The 17,945-nt window shown below is 52.3% G+C and overlaps 1 protein-coding gene across 1 annotated transcript; it reads right to left on the reverse strand.

Moving 5' to 3' along the window:
- Positions 1 to 4,190: 4,190 nt before the first annotated feature.
- Positions 4,191 to 14,658, reverse strand: Sp6 (Sp6 transcription factor). Its single transcript, XM_075990932.1, has 2 exons — positions 14,597 to 14,658; positions 4,191 to 7,578 (listed from the first exon to the last, which is right to left on the reverse strand). The coding sequence occupies exon 2, from the start codon at positions 7,519 to 7,521 to the stop codon at positions 6,391 to 6,393; it is 1,131 nt and encodes a 376-aa protein (XP_075847047.1). The 5' UTR covers positions 7,522 to 7,578; positions 14,597 to 14,658; the 3' UTR covers positions 4,191 to 6,390.
- Positions 14,659 to 17,945: the final 3,287 nt, after the last annotated feature.

The raw sequence follows: 17,945 nt of genomic DNA on the forward strand, positions 1-17,945 counted from the left end.
GATGCCTTCTGGCCTGCATGGACACCAGACACACATACGGACAAACATCCTTACACACAGCAGTTTTAGTTTTGTAATTGTGTGTGTGTGTATTATGTGTACAGGAGGGCATGCACCCGAGGAAGCCAGAAAAGAGTGTTCCCTTCCTCTTGAAACTGGAATCTCAGGGGGTTGTGCGCCACCTGGCATGGGTGGTGGGAACCAAACTCAGGTTCAGAACGCACTCATTTATTTTCAGTTCTAGATGTCTGCTTCAGGAGCGGCCCACCTTGTTGCCGTTGTCTTTAATATATTTTACTGTTCGACTTTGGGAGACTGTTTGTGTGTGTCCACGTGTGCAGTGTACATGCACATGTGTGTGCGTGCTTGTACACACTAGAGGTCAGTGTGGGTGTTTTCCTTGGTTGCTCTCCATCTTGTTTTCTGAGGCAGGACCTCTGATTAAACCTGAAGCTTTGATTCTGCTCTCCCGTCTCCAGCTCCCCAGGAATGGGATTGTGAGCACATGCAGCACTCAGGATGGAACCCAGGCCCTGGTGCTTGCAGGGCAGGTGCTTCATTGTTTGAACCCTTCCTGGCTGAGCCATCTCCCTGCCCCCATGTGTCCCGTGTGTCTCATGTCACATATACAGAACTCTCCTGCCTCCAAAAACCCAAGTTCTGTGCGGCCCCATAAGTGCACAACACTTGGAAGGAAATTTAGAAATTTCTATTTCAAAAATACGATATTTCTACCTTCTACATGCAGTGAAAATGAAATAGCAATGGAGAAATTTGGGTTAAGAGGGACATACAGTGGTGTGAAGCTGGATTCTGACCTCAAATATTTCGGATTTTCAGTTCATTTTTCCTCTATGTATCATCTCTGTAGCCAGAAGAAAATGCATGTCAGCCAGGTAGTGGTGGCGCACACCTTTAATCCCAGCACTTGGGAGGCAGAGGCAGGTGGATCTCTGTGAGTTTGAGGCCGGCCTGGTCTACAAGAACTAGTTCCAGGACAGGCTCCAAAGCTACAGAGAACCCTGGGGAAAAAAAATTAAAAAGAAAAAGAAAGAAAGAAAGAAAGAAAGAAAGAAGAAAAATACACCACCAACAAGAAAATGCATCTTATAAATTATGCTCATATGACCTCAATGAATTACTTCTAGGGGTTACATGGAGTCTGTAATATTTCAACAATCTTAATTCTTGCAATACATATACATAGGAGAGAGATAGTGTGTGTGAGTTGTGTGTGATTACTTTAATCAATTTTTTTTGTTTGTATTTTGAGACAGGGTTTCTCTGTAGCTTTGGTTCCTGTCCTGGAACTAGCTCTTGTAGACCAGGCCGGCCTCGAACCCAGAGATCCACCTGCCTCTGTCTCCCGAGTGCTGGGATTAAAGGCACGCATCACCACCGCCCGGCTCGATCCTTATAGCTCTTGTTTGCCCATTCTGCCTCACTAGGAATATATCTTTGGAATTCAAGTGAGGATGCGGCTGAGATTTTTTCATTCAGCTATTCTTCAGCTACCACAATTATCTGTAGCTCCAGTTTCAGGGTTTTGGTGCCCTCTTCTAGTCTCTAAGGGCACTGTCTTCATGTGGTGTACATATATATATGCAGGCAAAACATTCACACTTATTATTATTATTATTATTTTATTATTCCGAGGCAGGGTTTCTCTGTGTTGTCCTGGCTGTCCTGGAACTCGCGTTGGAGATCAGACAACCTTGAACTCAGAGATCTGCCTGGTCAAGTGCTAGGATTAAAAACCACATTAAAAAAATTTTTGAGGCCGGGCGGTGGTGGTGCACGCCTTTAATCCCAGCACTCGGGAGGCAGAGGCAGGCGGATCTCTGGGAGTTCGTGGCCAGCCTGGTCTACAAGAGCAAGTTCCGGGACAGGCACCAAAGCTACAGAGAAACCCTGTCTCGAAAAAAAACAAAAAAAAAATTTTTTTTTTGAGGGGCTGGAGAGGTGGCTCAACAGTTAAGGAGCATTGCCTGCTCTTCCAAAGGTCCTGAGTTCAATTCCCAGCAACCACATGGTGGCTCACAACCATCTGTAATGAGGTCTGATGCCCTCTTCTGGCTTGAAGGCATACACACAGACAGAACATTGTATACATAATTAATAAATAAATAAATTTTTTTTGAAAAAGAAATATTTCTTATTATTCTGTAGACTGTATTCTGTGACCTTTTTTAAAGGATTATTTATTTATTTATTATGCATACAATATTCTGTCAGTGTATATGCCCGCAGGCCAGAAGAGGGCACAGATCTCATTACAGATGGTTGTGAGCCACCATGTGGTTGCTGGGAATTGAACTCAGGACCTTTGGAAGAGCAGGCAATGCTCCTAACCTCTGAGCCATCTCTCCAGCCCTTCTGTGACCTTTTTATTTGATTAGTTCTAACAGTTCTTTGGATTTGCTCCTAATATTCTTTTTAAATTTACATTGCTGCTATTATCCATTAGGCAGTAAAGGATTGTTGGGGGTTGTAAAAGCTGCTTCCGCAGGTCTTGGAGGAGGGGTGCGAAGTTGCTCAAGGCTGTACCTGCCCACAGGCATTCGAGGCGCCCTGCGAAGACTGGTTCCTCTTCTGCACTTCCCCAGTTGTCCGCTGGGGGGCGGGACGGGCCGAAGAAGAAGGAGGCAGCCGGAAGAGCAGGAGGAGGTGGAAGCTGCGGACTTCAAGCAACCTCAGGCTGCGTTCCAGGGCCGCCTCCTGTCACGTTTCTACTTTTGACTGCATTCACCCGCCACTTCTCTGGATAGGAGAAGACTCAGAGAGGTCGTCCAGAGGCTCAATCCAGACGGGATGATTTCCCTCCTTTTCAGCCTCTCCACTACAATCCTTCTGCGGTGCCACTTTTGAGGGGTCATAGGTGACCCTGGGTTCCTTCAGGGGGCCCAGGCCAGCCAGGCAGCATTGCAGAGGATCAAGCATGTATCAGAGCCCCACCAAAGGCCCCTGCTAAGAATGCAGGTCAGCTGGAGGAGTTGCAAGGGGAAGAGGGAGGGCCCTGGCCCTGCCCAGACAAGCCCAGCCGGCCCTACAGCTGCCCTCCTGCCCCTGGGGGCAGATATGGGGGAAAAAGAGGGGACTCACCAGGTTTCTGGGGTCTAATTCCCCCAGAACCAGGAAGACAAAAGAGGTGCCCCGCAGGAGTGCCTCAGGCAGGAGGTCACAGGTAAACAGGCTCTGAGTGTTGCTACATCCTGTAACAGATGGAAGCAGGTGCCCACCCCCAACCAGTCTGGCTTTCTCCACAGCCCCCAAATTATCCTGATGTCCTCTTCCAGGGTCCCCTTTAACTCTGAGGCTCCCAGATCACTCAGACTTGTGATAGGATGGGCCAATCTGAGAACCAGATTTGACTAGAGAAATTGGGTTACGGGTTGTAGGGACTGGGAATCCCACGAGGGAAAACAATACATTTGGAGAAAAAAAAATATAAACAAAAGGTATGTAGGGAAGGTGACAGGGTGCAATGACCAACCTTGTCCTACGGAGGCAGGAAGCCAAAACAAAAGCTGATCCCCTATCACCTTCCAAACACCGGGTCTCTGCAGTCAGGAGGCTTTCACTCTGAATTGGATACCAGCTGTGAGTGGGCATCTCTAGTCTCTCTGAAGACAGCGAGTCCCGTGAGGGTGCGCCTGTGCACACTGCGGTTGCGCAACCCCGGCAGGTTTCTTGCTTTGAGTAGTAGCAGCAACCTTTCCCTCATACTTTCCAGCTGGGCAGATGCCCATCAGATATCCTGGCTGCCTTTCATCGCCTTGTCTCTGATAGGGATCACCCTGGGTGAAGAAATCGCTGTCAGTCACCCCATCTCACTCACAGCCAGAGGGACCGGCTGACACGCATGCTCCCATGGGGGTGGGGCGAGTCGGGCGGCCAGCTATGACTGGGAAGGGAGGGGACCTCGGGGAGGAACAAGTTATAAGTAGAATACGGAAACATCCTGAAACTGCTCCTCTCCACAGATGAGTACCAGAGACTATGGATCCGGAAGCAGCCTTTCTCTCCTTATCGCCTTCAGTATAGGTTCAGATCCAAGCTCTGACCCAGCCAATTGAATAGAGGTGATGCTTGCGCAAGGATCCCCCTGCCCAGTCCCCCCTGTGGAGGGACAGAGTCAAAAAATAATAATAATAAAGGAGGCTGAGCTGGAAGACAAACAAAGCAAGAGTGTGGTTGGTTGATGACTTTATTGTTGCATAAAAAACACAGGCTGTTTCTGCCTCCTCCTCCCCACCCCCCAAGTGGGTTCACAGCAGTAAAAGAAAAAAAAATCCTACATTTTCCTCTAGGGGGGCTGCCTAGAAGGGCAGGCAGCTGAGAAACCTAGGCTGATGAAGAACAGGGCAGACAAAAACTATCCAAAGCCCCGCCTGCAGATCTTAGGGTTCAGAGTGGGGGACCATGCATGCCCCCCACACCCATGTAGGAGTTCCCCTAAGAATGGTCACTGGAAAAAGTTGTCTTGGTAGCACAGGGAGAGGGTGGCTGGTTTCGATGGGTGGAGGAGAGAGCATCCCACACCCACGGTGCCCTTCTTTCTCCCCCTCTGTGCCTACCTAGCCAGGCGACCTGCAGGCATGGCCAGCTTTCCTCTCGCTCTCTGTCCTCTTGGTAAGAAAGGGGACCTCTGGCTTAGGTTAGCAGGAGGTGAGGAAAAGAGGGAGAACACAGAAAGAACCTTATTCTTAAACTACCTCAGGCCCCTACATCCCACAGGGAGTCACCCTGTCCCTTTTAAGGAGGAGCTCTTTCTACACAAACACATATTCCTACCCAGATCCCAGCCCCTACTTCCCATACAGTTCCCAGTCCTTGGACTGGGCTCCAGCATCCCCAATGGAGGAAGAGATACTGTGGGTCTAGGCCCCAGACCTTGGACGGGGTTTACAAGATGGGGTCTCAGGAGACCCCAGGCTCAGTAGAGAAACACATACATACATACAGGTACAGACAACACACACATACACACTCACACCCTAAAATTATTAAATAAAATACCCATTGCTTATAACTTAAAAATCAACACACAGCTATTCCCTGCAGAGGGTTCTGGGTGGAGAGAAGAAAGCAAGAGAGAGGTCGGAGGGACTCAAGGCCTCGGCCTCAAACCTGAGTGTGCCTCCAGCCCCAGGGTCCTGTGGTCTGCCAGGCAGAAATCTACCCTCCCCACCCTGTGATCAAAACCCTAATGTATCTCTAGCATCTAAGAAAGGGACAAAGAAACAGCTTCCTAGAGTCCCTTCTAGGGGAGAACTCTTCATATGGAAGGAGAATTCCCACGGGGGGGGGGAGGGCTCTATAATAGTGGAGGAACATGAAAGGGTCAAACTAAAGCTAAAGAGAGGGATGGGGGAGTTCAGACAGGGGCAGTGTCTTCACTGTAATCCCTCTGCTAGGACAACCCCAAACAGTCAAAGGACCCCTCTCCCTTCCATCCCCACCGAGAAAGCTAAGGATAGGGACCTGAGGGTGGGGTGGGGTGGGGTAGGGGAGTCCATGCCAACTCTGGAGTTGGTGCTGGTGGCTGACTTTAGAAAACTACCTAGGGTATTGGATGGAGAATGGGAACTACTGAATTTGAGTTCTTTTTAAAGGTCTAAGAGTTAAGGACTGAATTAGAGTTGGAAAAAGAAGCGGTTAGTTCTTTCATTCCCCGCCCCCCTCCCCCATGTCAAACTTCTTCCAATTTTGTAAGAGGACCTCCCTGCTGGATCCCTCTCCCCCATGTAACTCTGACCTCCAGCTCACAGCTCTGGTTACGAAGCTGTGCCTTCCCTGACTCTCGTAGACTGAATCAGAAGGGTTTATAAGGAATTCATTGAAGGGGGTTTGTTCTGTCGAAACAACCCTCCAAGTTAGATAGACAGCCCCGTAAGAGGAGCCACCCCAGGCTCCCCTACCTCATCTCTGCCCTCTCTCTGGAAACTTTAGAGGGAGAAGCACTAGCAGGGGGATGAAAGGGACCTAGGCCTTAGGGCGGCTCCGAGGTGCTTTTATGTCCGGGTTCCCAGGAGCTAAAGACGTGTCCAGACAGCTACCCCCAACGCCCCAAGCCAGTCTCTCTTCCCTTCAGCTCCTGGGACGTGATATTTCTCCTAGCCAATCCCTCCACACAGTAGGAGTGCTCCATCCTAACGCTTCAGCAACTCAGGGGAGGGTGAAATAGTGAGAAAGAAAAGAAGCGAGGGGCACGTTAGCTCCTGGCAGCCTAAACACTCAAATAGCCTCCCTTCTAGCCCCAGAAACTAAAAATCAAAAAACCCTAGCGCCCCTCTCCCTGTCCCCTCACCATCAATAAATAACCACCTTCCCCTCTTCCTCAGGCCGCCCCCCTAAAAAGATCGGCAGGAATGAGACATCCACGGGGGCTCAGTTGGAGGGCGCCGAGCTGCCTTCGGCCTCCCGTTTGCCTTTGCTCCCGGGTGGCTCCACCGTGCCGCCCGCCTTGGCCTCGCCCTGGGCCGCCGCCGCAGCCTCCTCTTTGGAGCCCTCGTGGGTTTTCATGTGCTTGGCCAGGTGGTCGCTGCGCATGAAGACTCGGCTGCAGACCGCACAGGGGAACTTCTTGGTCCCGGTGTGGGTCTGAAGGTGGCGCTGCAGCTCGTCGGAGCGCGTGAAGCGCTTGCCACAGAAAAGCCAGTTGCACACGAAGGGACGGTCGCCGCTGTGCCACCGCAGGTGCGCCTTCAGATGCGACGTCTTGGCGTAGGCTTTCCCGCAGCCTGGGATGTGGCAGTTGTGCAAATGCTTCTTCTTGCCCCCATCGGGCCCGCATGGAGCCCCGAGTCGCTCCGCCTCCAGGCAGTTGGGGCAGCGACACACGGTCTGCCCAGAGCTGCGGGGCACAGACCGCCGGGAGCCTTTGGGTCGGGCCGCCGCATCCAGACTGGAATCCAGCCCTTGGGACTCTGGCGCCGCCGCTTCCAAGGCCTTAGCCCCGTCGGGTGGCCCTAGGAGGTGCTGCCCACCCGCGGCTGGGAGGAGGTGGTGCGGGTGCGGATGGGGCGGCGGAGCACAGAGTTGGTGGTCTCCGACGTATCCTCCCAAACCAGGCTGAAGCGCCCCCGGGTGGCCAGGTGAGGTCAGCGCTCCTTGAGTGTGGGGGAGGTCCATCCAGCTAGTGCCGGGATGTAGGTCCCACCACGAGCCATCCTCCGTGCCTGGGTGAGTCGGCCGGAACCACGATTCGTAATGATGTGACATGTCCGGCTGCAGGAGTTTGGAAAAGGGTCCCGGAGCCAAGGGACTGTCACTTTCCAGGTCCTCGCAGGTTACCCGCGAGGAGGCCCCTGGCAACTCATAGCCCTGTGAGAAGTCTACCTCCGGGCCCAGTGGGAGGCTCTGCAGCTCTGCGGGCTGCAGCGGGGAGGGGTAGTCCCCGACCTCAGGGCTCGTGTGACCCTGGTACGTCTGGAGAGGCTGCAGATCGAGGCGCGGCGGTGATGCGTGAGGCGCGTCGGTGTGCTGGCTGCCCAGAGAGCCACAGACAGCGGTTAGCATTGCCGGGATCCGGGGTGGGGTGAGGGCAGGGACGGTCAAGGGCACCTCAGGTGGGACCTAGAGGAGGCAAAGATAAGACATTAGTAAAGAAGGAGACCTGCTTACTTTCCCTAACCCAGATTCTTCCTAGCAAAGCTCTCCTTCCGAGCCCCTAGGAGGAAAAGGGGGGCGTGCCTCTGGGTGGAGACAAATCAGTTCGAACCTGGGAATGCTAGGAAGGAGTAAGAATGTGAAAGTTTAGGTCAGGGCACAGAAAGGCCTTTCCTCTAAGTGTCCCCGCCCTTAGGACTCAGCTCCTCCTGGAGTTGGGCTGGTCCCAACCGCCAGAACCATCTCTATGTAGCTGCCTGGACTTTTCCCCCTGCAGACCTGCTGCCAACCTAAATGATTGATCTAGATTCATCTTAGCCCCAGGCTAACTCTGAACCCAGATAGGGCAGGGGTATGCTTCTGGCTGCTTGAGGTGATTTGCCCTTCACAAAGTCCAGAACAGGTCCTGAGCTTTTTGCCAAAGCCAATCTCACAGACCTGCTGTAATGATGTGGAATAGCATTTAATCTCTCTATACAGTTCCCCGCTTGGTTGACTCTGCCCACCAAACCCATTCCCTAACTCAACATCTACTCTTTCCCTTACCAGAGAAAGAGATCACCCAGAGAACAGCTTGTTAGAAACTCACAAAAATATAGCCGCTGCTCCCTTACAGAAGGCAGCATCAGAGTTTGGAAGAGATGGGCATCCTTTATCCCAGAACCCAAGGGAGAGCACTGGAGAACTTGTAGAAGCCCCTTATAGTACTCTGATGTTGAGGGTTACCGTTCTGAGCCTGCTCTTATTGAAGAAAGCAGACCTTGGAGCAACAAGTAGACTAAGGTACCCATTTAATCATTCAATCAACAAGCATTCACTGCTCAGTACTTCTGGGAACCAGTTCTCTTTCTTAAAGCAGTAGAAACCTAAGGCCCAGCAGAAACCTAGAGATCTGGCCTGGGTGTGGTGATGCAAGCCTTCAATCTAAACACTCAGGAAATCGAAGCAGAAGAATGCAGAGTCCCAGGCTAGCCTGGGCTATATGGCAAAAGAAGGGAGAGAGCGAAGGGATGAGGGAGAGGGAGAAAGGAGGAGAAGAGAAGGAAAAGAGAAGCCTCTAAGCAGTGTGGGGACCATCTAATAAATAATGCCAGCACTCCGGTGGCTAAGACAGAAAACTTCTGAGCTCAGCCTGGGCTCAAAGACGAGACCGTTTCAAAAACAAAACAAAACAAAAAAAAATTTAGAGAAACCTTAAAACCTCCACCGTTTTCTCCACCACAAATCTATGACCTGAAGGTCCCAGGCTTCTCTCCATCTCTCTCTAGAGCTTTGGAATCTTGCCTCTCTGTGGTCTGATGTGGAAGAAAGCAATGATTTAGAGCCTTCCCGAAGCAGGGCTCAGCTGACCCTACTAACCTCCCGCCTTTGGGATCAGGATGGTAGCACTGATAGTCTGGGAGAGGCAGGGAAGAGGAGGACCCGGTTGCCTACTCTGGCTCGGGCAGCCTTACCACAAGAAAGGAACAGGGTGAAGCAGCAGGAATGGAGCCTTGGGCCCGGGCGGGGCAGCCCAGAAGGGGTTGGGCTGGAGCAGTGAGGCCTGGGACCCTAATAGCTTTTGGCGCCTGGGAATTGCCCCAGGGTGGGGGGGGGATGGGAAGGCTAAGATGACCCATGCTGCGAGGGGCCTCTCTGGACAGAGAGCTTGAGCACAGGCCCAGAATGCAATGGCCTGCAATCGAGGCTGCACTAAAAGAGAGCAGGGCGAACACAGGCTCCCCAGTCCGAAAAAGAGGGTAGAAACAGACGTCTTTAAGTCCCATGGATCGTCTGCCTTTCCCGATTCCCAGTCCCAGTAGGGACTTTCGTTCAAACACGGTTTTCAAAGTTCCAATACTCCGGTTGTCCCAGTTGCTCCAGTTTCCCCAGTTCCCAAACTCCCTTGGTCCCTCCAGTCCCTCCCGTCCTCCCGGTTTTTCCTCCGTCTGGGTACTCAGTTCCTCGGATCCTTTACGACCACCCTCCCCATGAGGCCAGCGCAGGCTGCCATGTGTCCGAGCATCTTTCCCCTCGGATCTCCGCCGCGCGCGTCCCTGGCCGCGCGGACCCGGGCTCCTTCCTACCTGGCGGTTGCGCTCGGGCTCGGGGCACCGCAGGCTGGCGCACTACAGACGGGCGCTCATGGGCCCTGTGCGCTGGCCGGCTCTCAGCGGCGTGGGACAGGAGCCGAGGGCAAGCTGGGGTCGAGACCAGAGCCGGCGATCGGCGGCGGTGGAGGCGGTGAGAGCCGGCGGGAGGGTGGAGGGCGGGCAGGCACCGGTGAGCGAGTAAGCGAGTGAGGGAAGCCAGCTCCGCCCGTGACTCACCGCGCTCTCTGCCTTCATCCTCTCCCCTGCGCTCCTTTTTCCCCCCCGAACCCGCGGCCCCGCCCACCTCACCTGCGGCCGCCTTTAACCCTTGCTGGCTCGGCTGGAGGCGAGGCCAAGCCCCGCGCGAGGAGGGGGCGGGCGGGACGGATGGCTAACCAGGCCATTTCCCTCCCTCTCCCTCACTCCTCCCAGGTCCTCACCACTCCCTGAGTTAAGGCCCTAAGTAGGAAAGTTTTTCCTATGTTCAGAGACCGTGTCCGATCCCATGGAAATCTGATCCAGAGCTGGTTCAGTCCGGCGGGGGACACGGCTCAGACCCGGGATGGGACGAAGGACCGAGAGTCCTGGGAGAGCTATCGAGCCTTCCTTTGGACGCGTGTGGCTACCAGTGCTTTTTGACCCCGCGTCCTGGCCTCGCAGTGCTAGAACTGAGTGAAAAAGAGACTTGAAGACCAAGTTTTTGCCCGGCCCACCCCCAGGCCTAGACCAAGAGAGAAGTGTATTTTGGCCACACCGCTGCCCTCCCTCCACCACCATCATGCGCCGAATTTTCCCCTCCGCTTTCCTGAGATCCTCCCCTTCTATCTGGCCACTGGACTTTTTGGGTGATGAGCATCCTCTCAATGTCTTCCCCAGTCTCCGGTTCTCACCGGCCCCCAGATCCTTTCAGTGTACTCTCTCCACCTTCCCTTAGGCGGCAAGCCTGGCGCCATCGAAGTCCACTACGTAAGTCCGCCGCCTTCTTCACGGTCCCGGTTGCTCAGCCTATACGCGGGGTTGCTGCCGCGCACTTGGATCTGAGGGTTGGGCTGGCACCTGAATGGCCCTGGAAAGGCACATTTCAGCCACGGATTGAGCGAGTCTTTTTGCCACCCGCTCTTTCCGAGTCTCGGCTGAGTATCTCAAGTTTAGAGAAAGGTCTGGGATTCCTTGGAGGAAATAAACGCGGGTACGCAAAGCCACATTCTCGTACGTTTTCAGGGCGTCCACCGCGCCACTAAACAAAACTCTCAAGATCCGAATTGGTGGAAATCCTGACATCCCTACCTCGAGCTCAGGTGGGCACCACAGTATCCCCAATTCTCTGCCCTGATGGCCTGGCTAAAAGTGGCTCATGTGCCTTCCCTGCCACCTCCGAAGCCCGCGCGCTGTGACCTCCCTAGGTGACCCTTTCTGACACAGAATTTCTGAGCGATTTTCGTTGTCTCTTTCCTTACCGGGTCTAGCGTTCTCTATGCACTCTTTAACATCAATTTCCGAGAGTTCTGTCATTTAGACTGATTTAATCTCGCCATTACGGACTCTTCTTTCTTTTTCTTCTTTCTTGGTTTTTTAAAGCTGGGTCTCACTCTGTATCCCAGGGTGGCTGGGAAATCACTTGACTGCTTACGTCGACCTCGACTCTGCAGCAATCTCCCTGGCTCAACCTCGCAAATTCTAGAATCACGGGTGTTAAGGACCACACCCGGCTTTCAATCCTCATTTCACTCCGACTAGTTTGTCCGTTCCCGTTTGAGACACGCTGAAGTATTCAGCTTAACTGAATCCACGAGCCTTCTGAAGGTCAGTGCACGCACGTGTCTGCTTAGCGGTCAGTGCTTCCGCTATTTGAAGACCTTTGTCACTTCTAAAACTGGAGTCCTTCACCTGGACAACCTGGGTACAAGCTGGGAGGGTTTCCTGGGGCATAAGTAAATCGCGTCTAAAAGAGCAAATTCCGTGATGCCCCTGCTAGAAACAGAATAACCCTTAATCCTTTTAGAATAAGTTTGTTCCAGAAACACGTGCAGATTAAAGTACATTCAGAAAGATCTTTGGACTAGAAGGTCACAAATGTAAATCCTGGCCCCAGCGGTACATCTTTTACACTGACCCTCGAGGACTATGTTATTCTATGCTTCTGGTTTCCTCAGTCGACTTGGAGGGTATTAGGAAGCAGAAGACGTATAAGGTAGAGTTTGGTGACCAGCCTTCCCTCTTCCCTGCCCTTAGGGTTACATAACAAAAATTCTTAAGAATCCCTTTGGCCATTTGGGTCCAAATTCACACTTTTTAATCAACACAGTTTGTCCACTCAATCAACCTCCAAATCCTAACTGGTGGGGTTTGAATTCTCAGTTCACAGTTACCTCCAGAGCCGAGTTAGGGGTCCCTAACTCAGGGAGCAGAACCTGACTTGGGTGGATATTGCTCCTGGAACAAGACTGGTTAGACCCTGGTATTCCAGTCTCCCCAGCCATCTGGAGTCAGCGCATCTGCTACAGCAATGGTTCCCAAGCTCTGGGTCTCCACCCTTTTGGTGGGTTGCATATCAGATATCCTGAACATCATATATTTATATTCCGACTCATAACAGTAGCGAAATTACAGTTATGAAGGGGCAACTAAATAACGTTATGGTTGAGGATCACCACATCATGAGGAACTGTCTTAAAGAATCGAAGCCTTAGGAAGGTTGAGAACCACTGATCTGCTGTTATTCCAGCCACACAGGCAGGAGCTAGAAGCTAAAGTCAGTCTGAGTGCCCGCATCCATTTATAGGTGGCAGACTGCCTTATTTTCCAAGTGCTGACCATTGTTTATTGGAAAGCAGCTAGGAAAAGAATGGCAGAAACCCCCACTCCAGATTAACACTGCCCCATCCTGGAGCAAAGACCCTGCAACTGCTTTGTGGTCCAATTCAGCTGTAGGGAAGCTTCTCGAGGACCACATGGTCATTCTGCCTCTCTGCCCTGCCTAGCTACCTCTCTTTCCTTCAGACAACCTGGACCTCATTCCTCTGCTTCCAACTTGTTCCTTTTCCCACTTTGAGTTCTACCAAATGACGGTTGTGATCTAATATTGACTTGACTGCTCAGGAGGTCACCATAGGCTGTGTCCTCTCCTGACTCAAGCCTGAATTGCCTGTCACACACATCGAGATGTCCTCAAGACACTGTCCGCTTCTATTCCTTCCTTTCATTCTCTCAGAGACAGATTTTTCCAAGTCTCTGTCTCTTGTACCTGCCAGGGCTCACCTCAAACTTCCTTCACGGTAAGTGGTTCGCTTTGTGCCTGTTGCGGCCTCCTTGACTGGCATGCTCGTCAGAGGCAGCAATTCTGTATTGAGCACCCACTGTGTGTACTCCAGGTACTTCCTCCCCACACGGACCTCTAATTCTCATGAGCATGCAACAAAGTAATTATTACTATCATTCCCATTGTACAGATGAGGAAGCCAGGGATCAAAGAAGCTAAATGACCTGCCCAAGATTACAGAGATGTTAACTGATAAAAGAGGAAACTGAGTCCAGATAGGTAAGGCTCCAAAACCCACATTCTCCCTGCTATTCTGTCTGGCTTCGCTGTGACAGAAGGGATGGCCCTGGGAGTTCAACATTTTTTTTTTTCCAAGACAGAGTTTCTCTGTAGCTTTGGAGCCCGTCCTGGAACTCACTCTGTAGACCAGGCTGGCCCCAAACTCACAGAGATCCACCTGTCTCTGCCTCCCAAGTACTGGGATGAAAGGCATGTGCCACTACCGCCCGGCTGGGAATGACATTTTTAACAGACCTCTAGGTCCAAGCCACCTACATCTTGTGTCTGATAGGGCGAATTGATCTATCTCGGATTACTGGGACAAATCCCATGCCACACAGGTGTTCCTTTCCAGACCCCACATTGTCACTGAGAGGGACTGGAGATGGAGCTCGGTCGGTAGAGTATTTGCTTAGCATGAATGAAGCCCTGGGTTCAGTCCCCAGCACCTAATAAAACTGGGTGTGGTGATGAACACCTGGAATCCCAGCTCTGAGGAAATAGGGACAGGGCTCAGGAATTCAAGGTCATCCTTAGCTATATAGTAAGTTTAAGGCCAGCCTGCACTTCATGAAACCTTGTCTCAAATGACAACAACAGAATTGTTCTAACAATAAAAATTATCAGATCCAGGTACTGATAGGAAAACTGAACCCCTCAACAGGGAGACACAAAACTCAAAATCACACAGCAAGTTAGAGGCAGAGCAGGCTAGACCTTACCTCCTAATTCCTGGGTTCCTCGTTGCTCACTATTTCTTACTCCCCACTCCCAACTTTATGTCTCCCAAACTTCAAGCTGGTGACCCAGGCCACCAACACTTTCCTCCTGTCTCTGTTAACACTCTCAGATTCCTGGAAACATGGGCATGGTCCAGATATTGGGTCAGATAATGTAATTTATTCTTCACTTCTTTAACAGACCTTGAGAGACTATTAGGACCAAGCAGTGTGCTGGGTACTGATTTTTTTTTCCCACAAATCCAAATATCACTAGCCTCTATTATCTGTTTATCTGTTTTTAGTCTAAAGGATGAGCACCTCTTAGAACGTCGGGGTGTGTGTGCGCGTGTGTGTGTGTGTGTGTGTGTGTGTGTGTATGTATGTGTGTGTGCGTGTGTGTACCCTGTATGTTTACTAATATTCACCCATACTTTCTTTCAAATTGAAGTCCCCTGCCCCACATCTTGCCCAGATCTCAGCCCAACCCATTCCGAAGACCTCCCAGGGATCCTTGTTAGGCCTCCCTCCCCCACAGATCTCCCTTTTATCCCCCTTCTTCAACTGAGAAAGTTTTCTAGACTCATCTCTTTCAGAAGAGTCCTGGTCTTCTTTTCGAGGGTCCCCTATGCTAGACAGGGAAGAGCCTTTCTTACCTGTCCATGGAGCCCAGAGCTGGCAGCAGCAAGGATGGGCAAGTGGGGTGACGGGAGAGCCGGGCTTTATAGAGGAGGCGACAGTGAGAGCCAGAGAGGGAGCTGGGAGAACAGGCAGGATGCTGCCAAGTCCTCCCGGCCTCAGAAGCTTTTAGGATAATCCAGGAAGCAGTGGCCTGATTCTCATGGGGGGAGTGGGAGTGGGTGAGAGCTGAGAGTGAGGGCTGCCAGGAAGGGAGGACTACAGCTGGAAGAGGCAGCTGGGGGTGGGGACAGAGCGCCGCACAGGACTTCCTTCTCCAGGGTCCAGGGTGGGCAGTGGGAGAGGGACCAAGTGGTTCTTGTGGGATGGAGGAAAAGAGTTCATTGCTGGGGAGAACACTGGTGGGGTTGGGACTCTCTGAATGCCAGCCTCTCCCCAGCCCCCCAACCCCCACCCTGCCTCCCTGAGATTTTGAGGTTTTTCTTCCATTGACTCGGACTTGGTGGGAAAGAAAAGAAGTTCCATTTTTTTTAAGACCCAAAACACACACATACACACACAGCACCAATGCCAGGCTTTCCCTAAAAAAGCTCCTAGCCAGAGTAGCTCTGGTTACTCAACAAGTCTTGCTTATCTCTAGGAGCCTGCTCTTTTACCCCCACCCCACCCCCACCCCACCCCCACCCTGCAGTGCTTTCAATCTGTTTTGTTCAAATCCCAACTTGGAGCCCCCAGGAGGAGCCAATGTAAACCTTTTTGAGCTTGGGACCTGTCATTCTCAAAAGGAGACAGAGGCCTCTCTTTCTCATCAAGCCCGGGCTGGTGGCTTGGGATGGACAAAGGGTCTCCTAAGACTAGACTTCTACAGGCAGTGGGCCCTGACCCACAGGAAAGCAAAGAGACTGGAGGCTGGAAAGCCAGCTAGGGCCTTGAGGTGATTCCAGATGTCCTCCAATTAGAGGAGCCTAATTTAGGATGCTATGTCCTGGAGCACAGAAACACGGGACCAGGAAGAAGAACAGAGGTGAGAACTAAAGCTGTGGTCCCGAAGGTTCCTGACGCTGGACCTTCTGACCCACAGGAGAGAGCATCCTGGAGCCTCACCATAGGACATGCCCCATCCCCAGGCATGAGGCCCTCAACACTGAGGACAGGTGCTTCAGTGTACCCCACCCCCACACCGAACCCAGTATCTCAAGGCTAGCTTGCTACCTCCCTCCCACAGGGGAGCCAGGGAACCCTCACCCTAACTCCTCCTCCATCTCCTCCCAGCAATCTCCAGACTGGGGATTCCCAGTCTTTTCATTAGCTTTTCAGTAATTATCGAGTAAAGGCCCCAACAGGTTCTTCCTCTCCCCATTTCAGAGATGAGAAAACTGAGGTGGCAGAAAGCCACCCATCAAGCAAGAGAGAATAAGGTGATGGGGGACTTGGGAGGCAAAGCTGCACCTTCAGTCCTCTGCGAAATTAAGAGGACAGGGCCAGCACAGAGGGGACCCTGTGGCAAGACCCAAGCTGGCTCCAAGGAGGGGCTTCCCTGTCCCTCCCCACCTTCCAGCCCAGAAAACCCCAGTGAGGGGGGACGGCACTCAGGAGACCACACAGGTGGAGTAAATAATGTTAATACAGGAGTATTATCACCAGGGCATTTCCTCATGGATAAATGTCTGAAATACCAAAGGATGCCTCCAAATTATAGTTAATTACAGAGTTGATTTGCATAAATTATAAGGTGAGCATACAAATTCTTTCAATCGGTTCCATATGCTTAGGTAGCAGGTCCAGTCCAGAAGACAGGAGAATCTGGGGCCGGGGAAATTTGAGAAAGGCAAAGGACACAGCTCTGGACCTGGATCTGCTGGGCCTGTAGATCTTCCCCCAGGGCCAGTAGACCAGGAGCAGAGGTGTGAAGCCAGCCTGCCAGGATCCTTATGGTCAGGGGCCCTCTGCCTTTCCACCTCTGCTTTCCCAGCACCAATGGGATGAGGTAGGATGGGCTCCACGGTGCTTAGAGCTACTGAGTGAGGCACTGATAATCCCCGGGAGTCAGTCCTGACCCTCCGTCCCATTCTGGTCTTCAGGGAAGAACAGGGAAGGAGCTAGAGGAAGCTGAAGACCAGCAGGGTAGATTCAGGTCCCTGGAACCGGCTTTCAGTTCCCATTGGAGCCAGCAGCCCCAGCTCGCGGCTGAAGCCAAACCTCTACCTCAAGTTTGATGTTGCCGCTGCTGCCTACACCTTCCAGGTGGCTCCTAGGCAGCTCAGCCACCCAGACTCTTGTCTCCAGAGCCGGGGCCCATTTCCTCTGAGCTTGCCTCCTGTTCCCCTCCCTCCACCCCACCTGCTAAGACCCTGCTTCCTTCTCCAGCTCTCTAATTTGTCCCTCCCTCTTTCCCTCCCTCCCTCCCTTCACCCCCCATCATCAGCCCCAGAGGCCTCTCTCTAACTCATCTCCCCTCTCTTCTTGTTCTCCAGCCCCAAGCCCAGCTTCTCCCTGCATTCAGGGGTCCCTCTTCTTTCCCACCCTCTGACAGTCTCCTGCTCCCAAACCTCCCTAGTGCCTGCCTGCATGTCTCTGAAGTCCTTTGCATGTCTGCCTCAAAGCTCAAAGGAGCTACTGGATTAGCTTGGGGGTAATGGAGTATGTGCTGAAGTCCCCCAGGTGTGTGGGGGTGAAAGTCCTTGTCCTTTCACCTGGTCTCAGATGGCTAAGACATGGTGAAGAAAGCCAACAGTGCCTGGCATTTTGTATTTAATTATTATTTGTTAAATGAATAAATGAAAAGGAACTGGGCAGGGCAGGGTCCTGAGAAATTTTAGGAAAGTGCCAACTTGCTGCCAGAGGAACTTTAGTTACCTGAACTTTAGTTTAGTTCTAGGTTGCCTATGGGACCTCTCTCTCCCCCTCTCTCTCTCTCCCCCCATGCTGAGGACAGAGCATTAGGTCTGATCACCCACTGGGCTAACCCCTAACCCCTCCTATGGGTTTTCTGCCACCTCTTTGCCTTTCACCTAATCTGTCCTGCAGACCAAAACCAGATTCATCATCCTAAAATGCCACTCCCTTCCTGCTCACTAACTCAACCAGGGCCCTCCTGTGCTATTGTGATACCATAGTCTCTACTGTTTGGCCTTAAAACTTCTGTAGGCTTTGCTTCCTCTGGTTCCTCTGAAAACCCAAGGCCCCAGCTGGCTGGATCCACTGCGGCTCTGAGCACACCTGGTCCTGCTCTGTGGCTCAGGCTGTGTCTGCCGCAGCCACCCATCCCTGCCTGGGGAGAGTCGACCATCCTCCCTCTGAGCTCCAGGCTCTGAGTCTGCTTCTCTAGGAATCTGCTCTTATCCGAACATCAGTGGCCGGCTCCTG

Source organism: Microtus pennsylvanicus, chromosome 11 (genome assembly GCF_037038515.1).
Source record: "Microtus pennsylvanicus isolate mMicPen1 chromosome 11, mMicPen1.hap1, whole genome shotgun sequence".
Taxonomy (NCBI): Eukaryota; Metazoa; Chordata; class Mammalia; order Rodentia; family Cricetidae; genus Microtus; species Microtus pennsylvanicus.

Bases quoted from the DNA above. Each gene is read 5' to 3' on its own strand.
- Sp6 (XM_075990932.1), bottom strand. From the start codon at position 7,521: ATGCTAACCGCTGTCTGTGGCTCTCTGGGCAGCCAGCACACCGACGCG.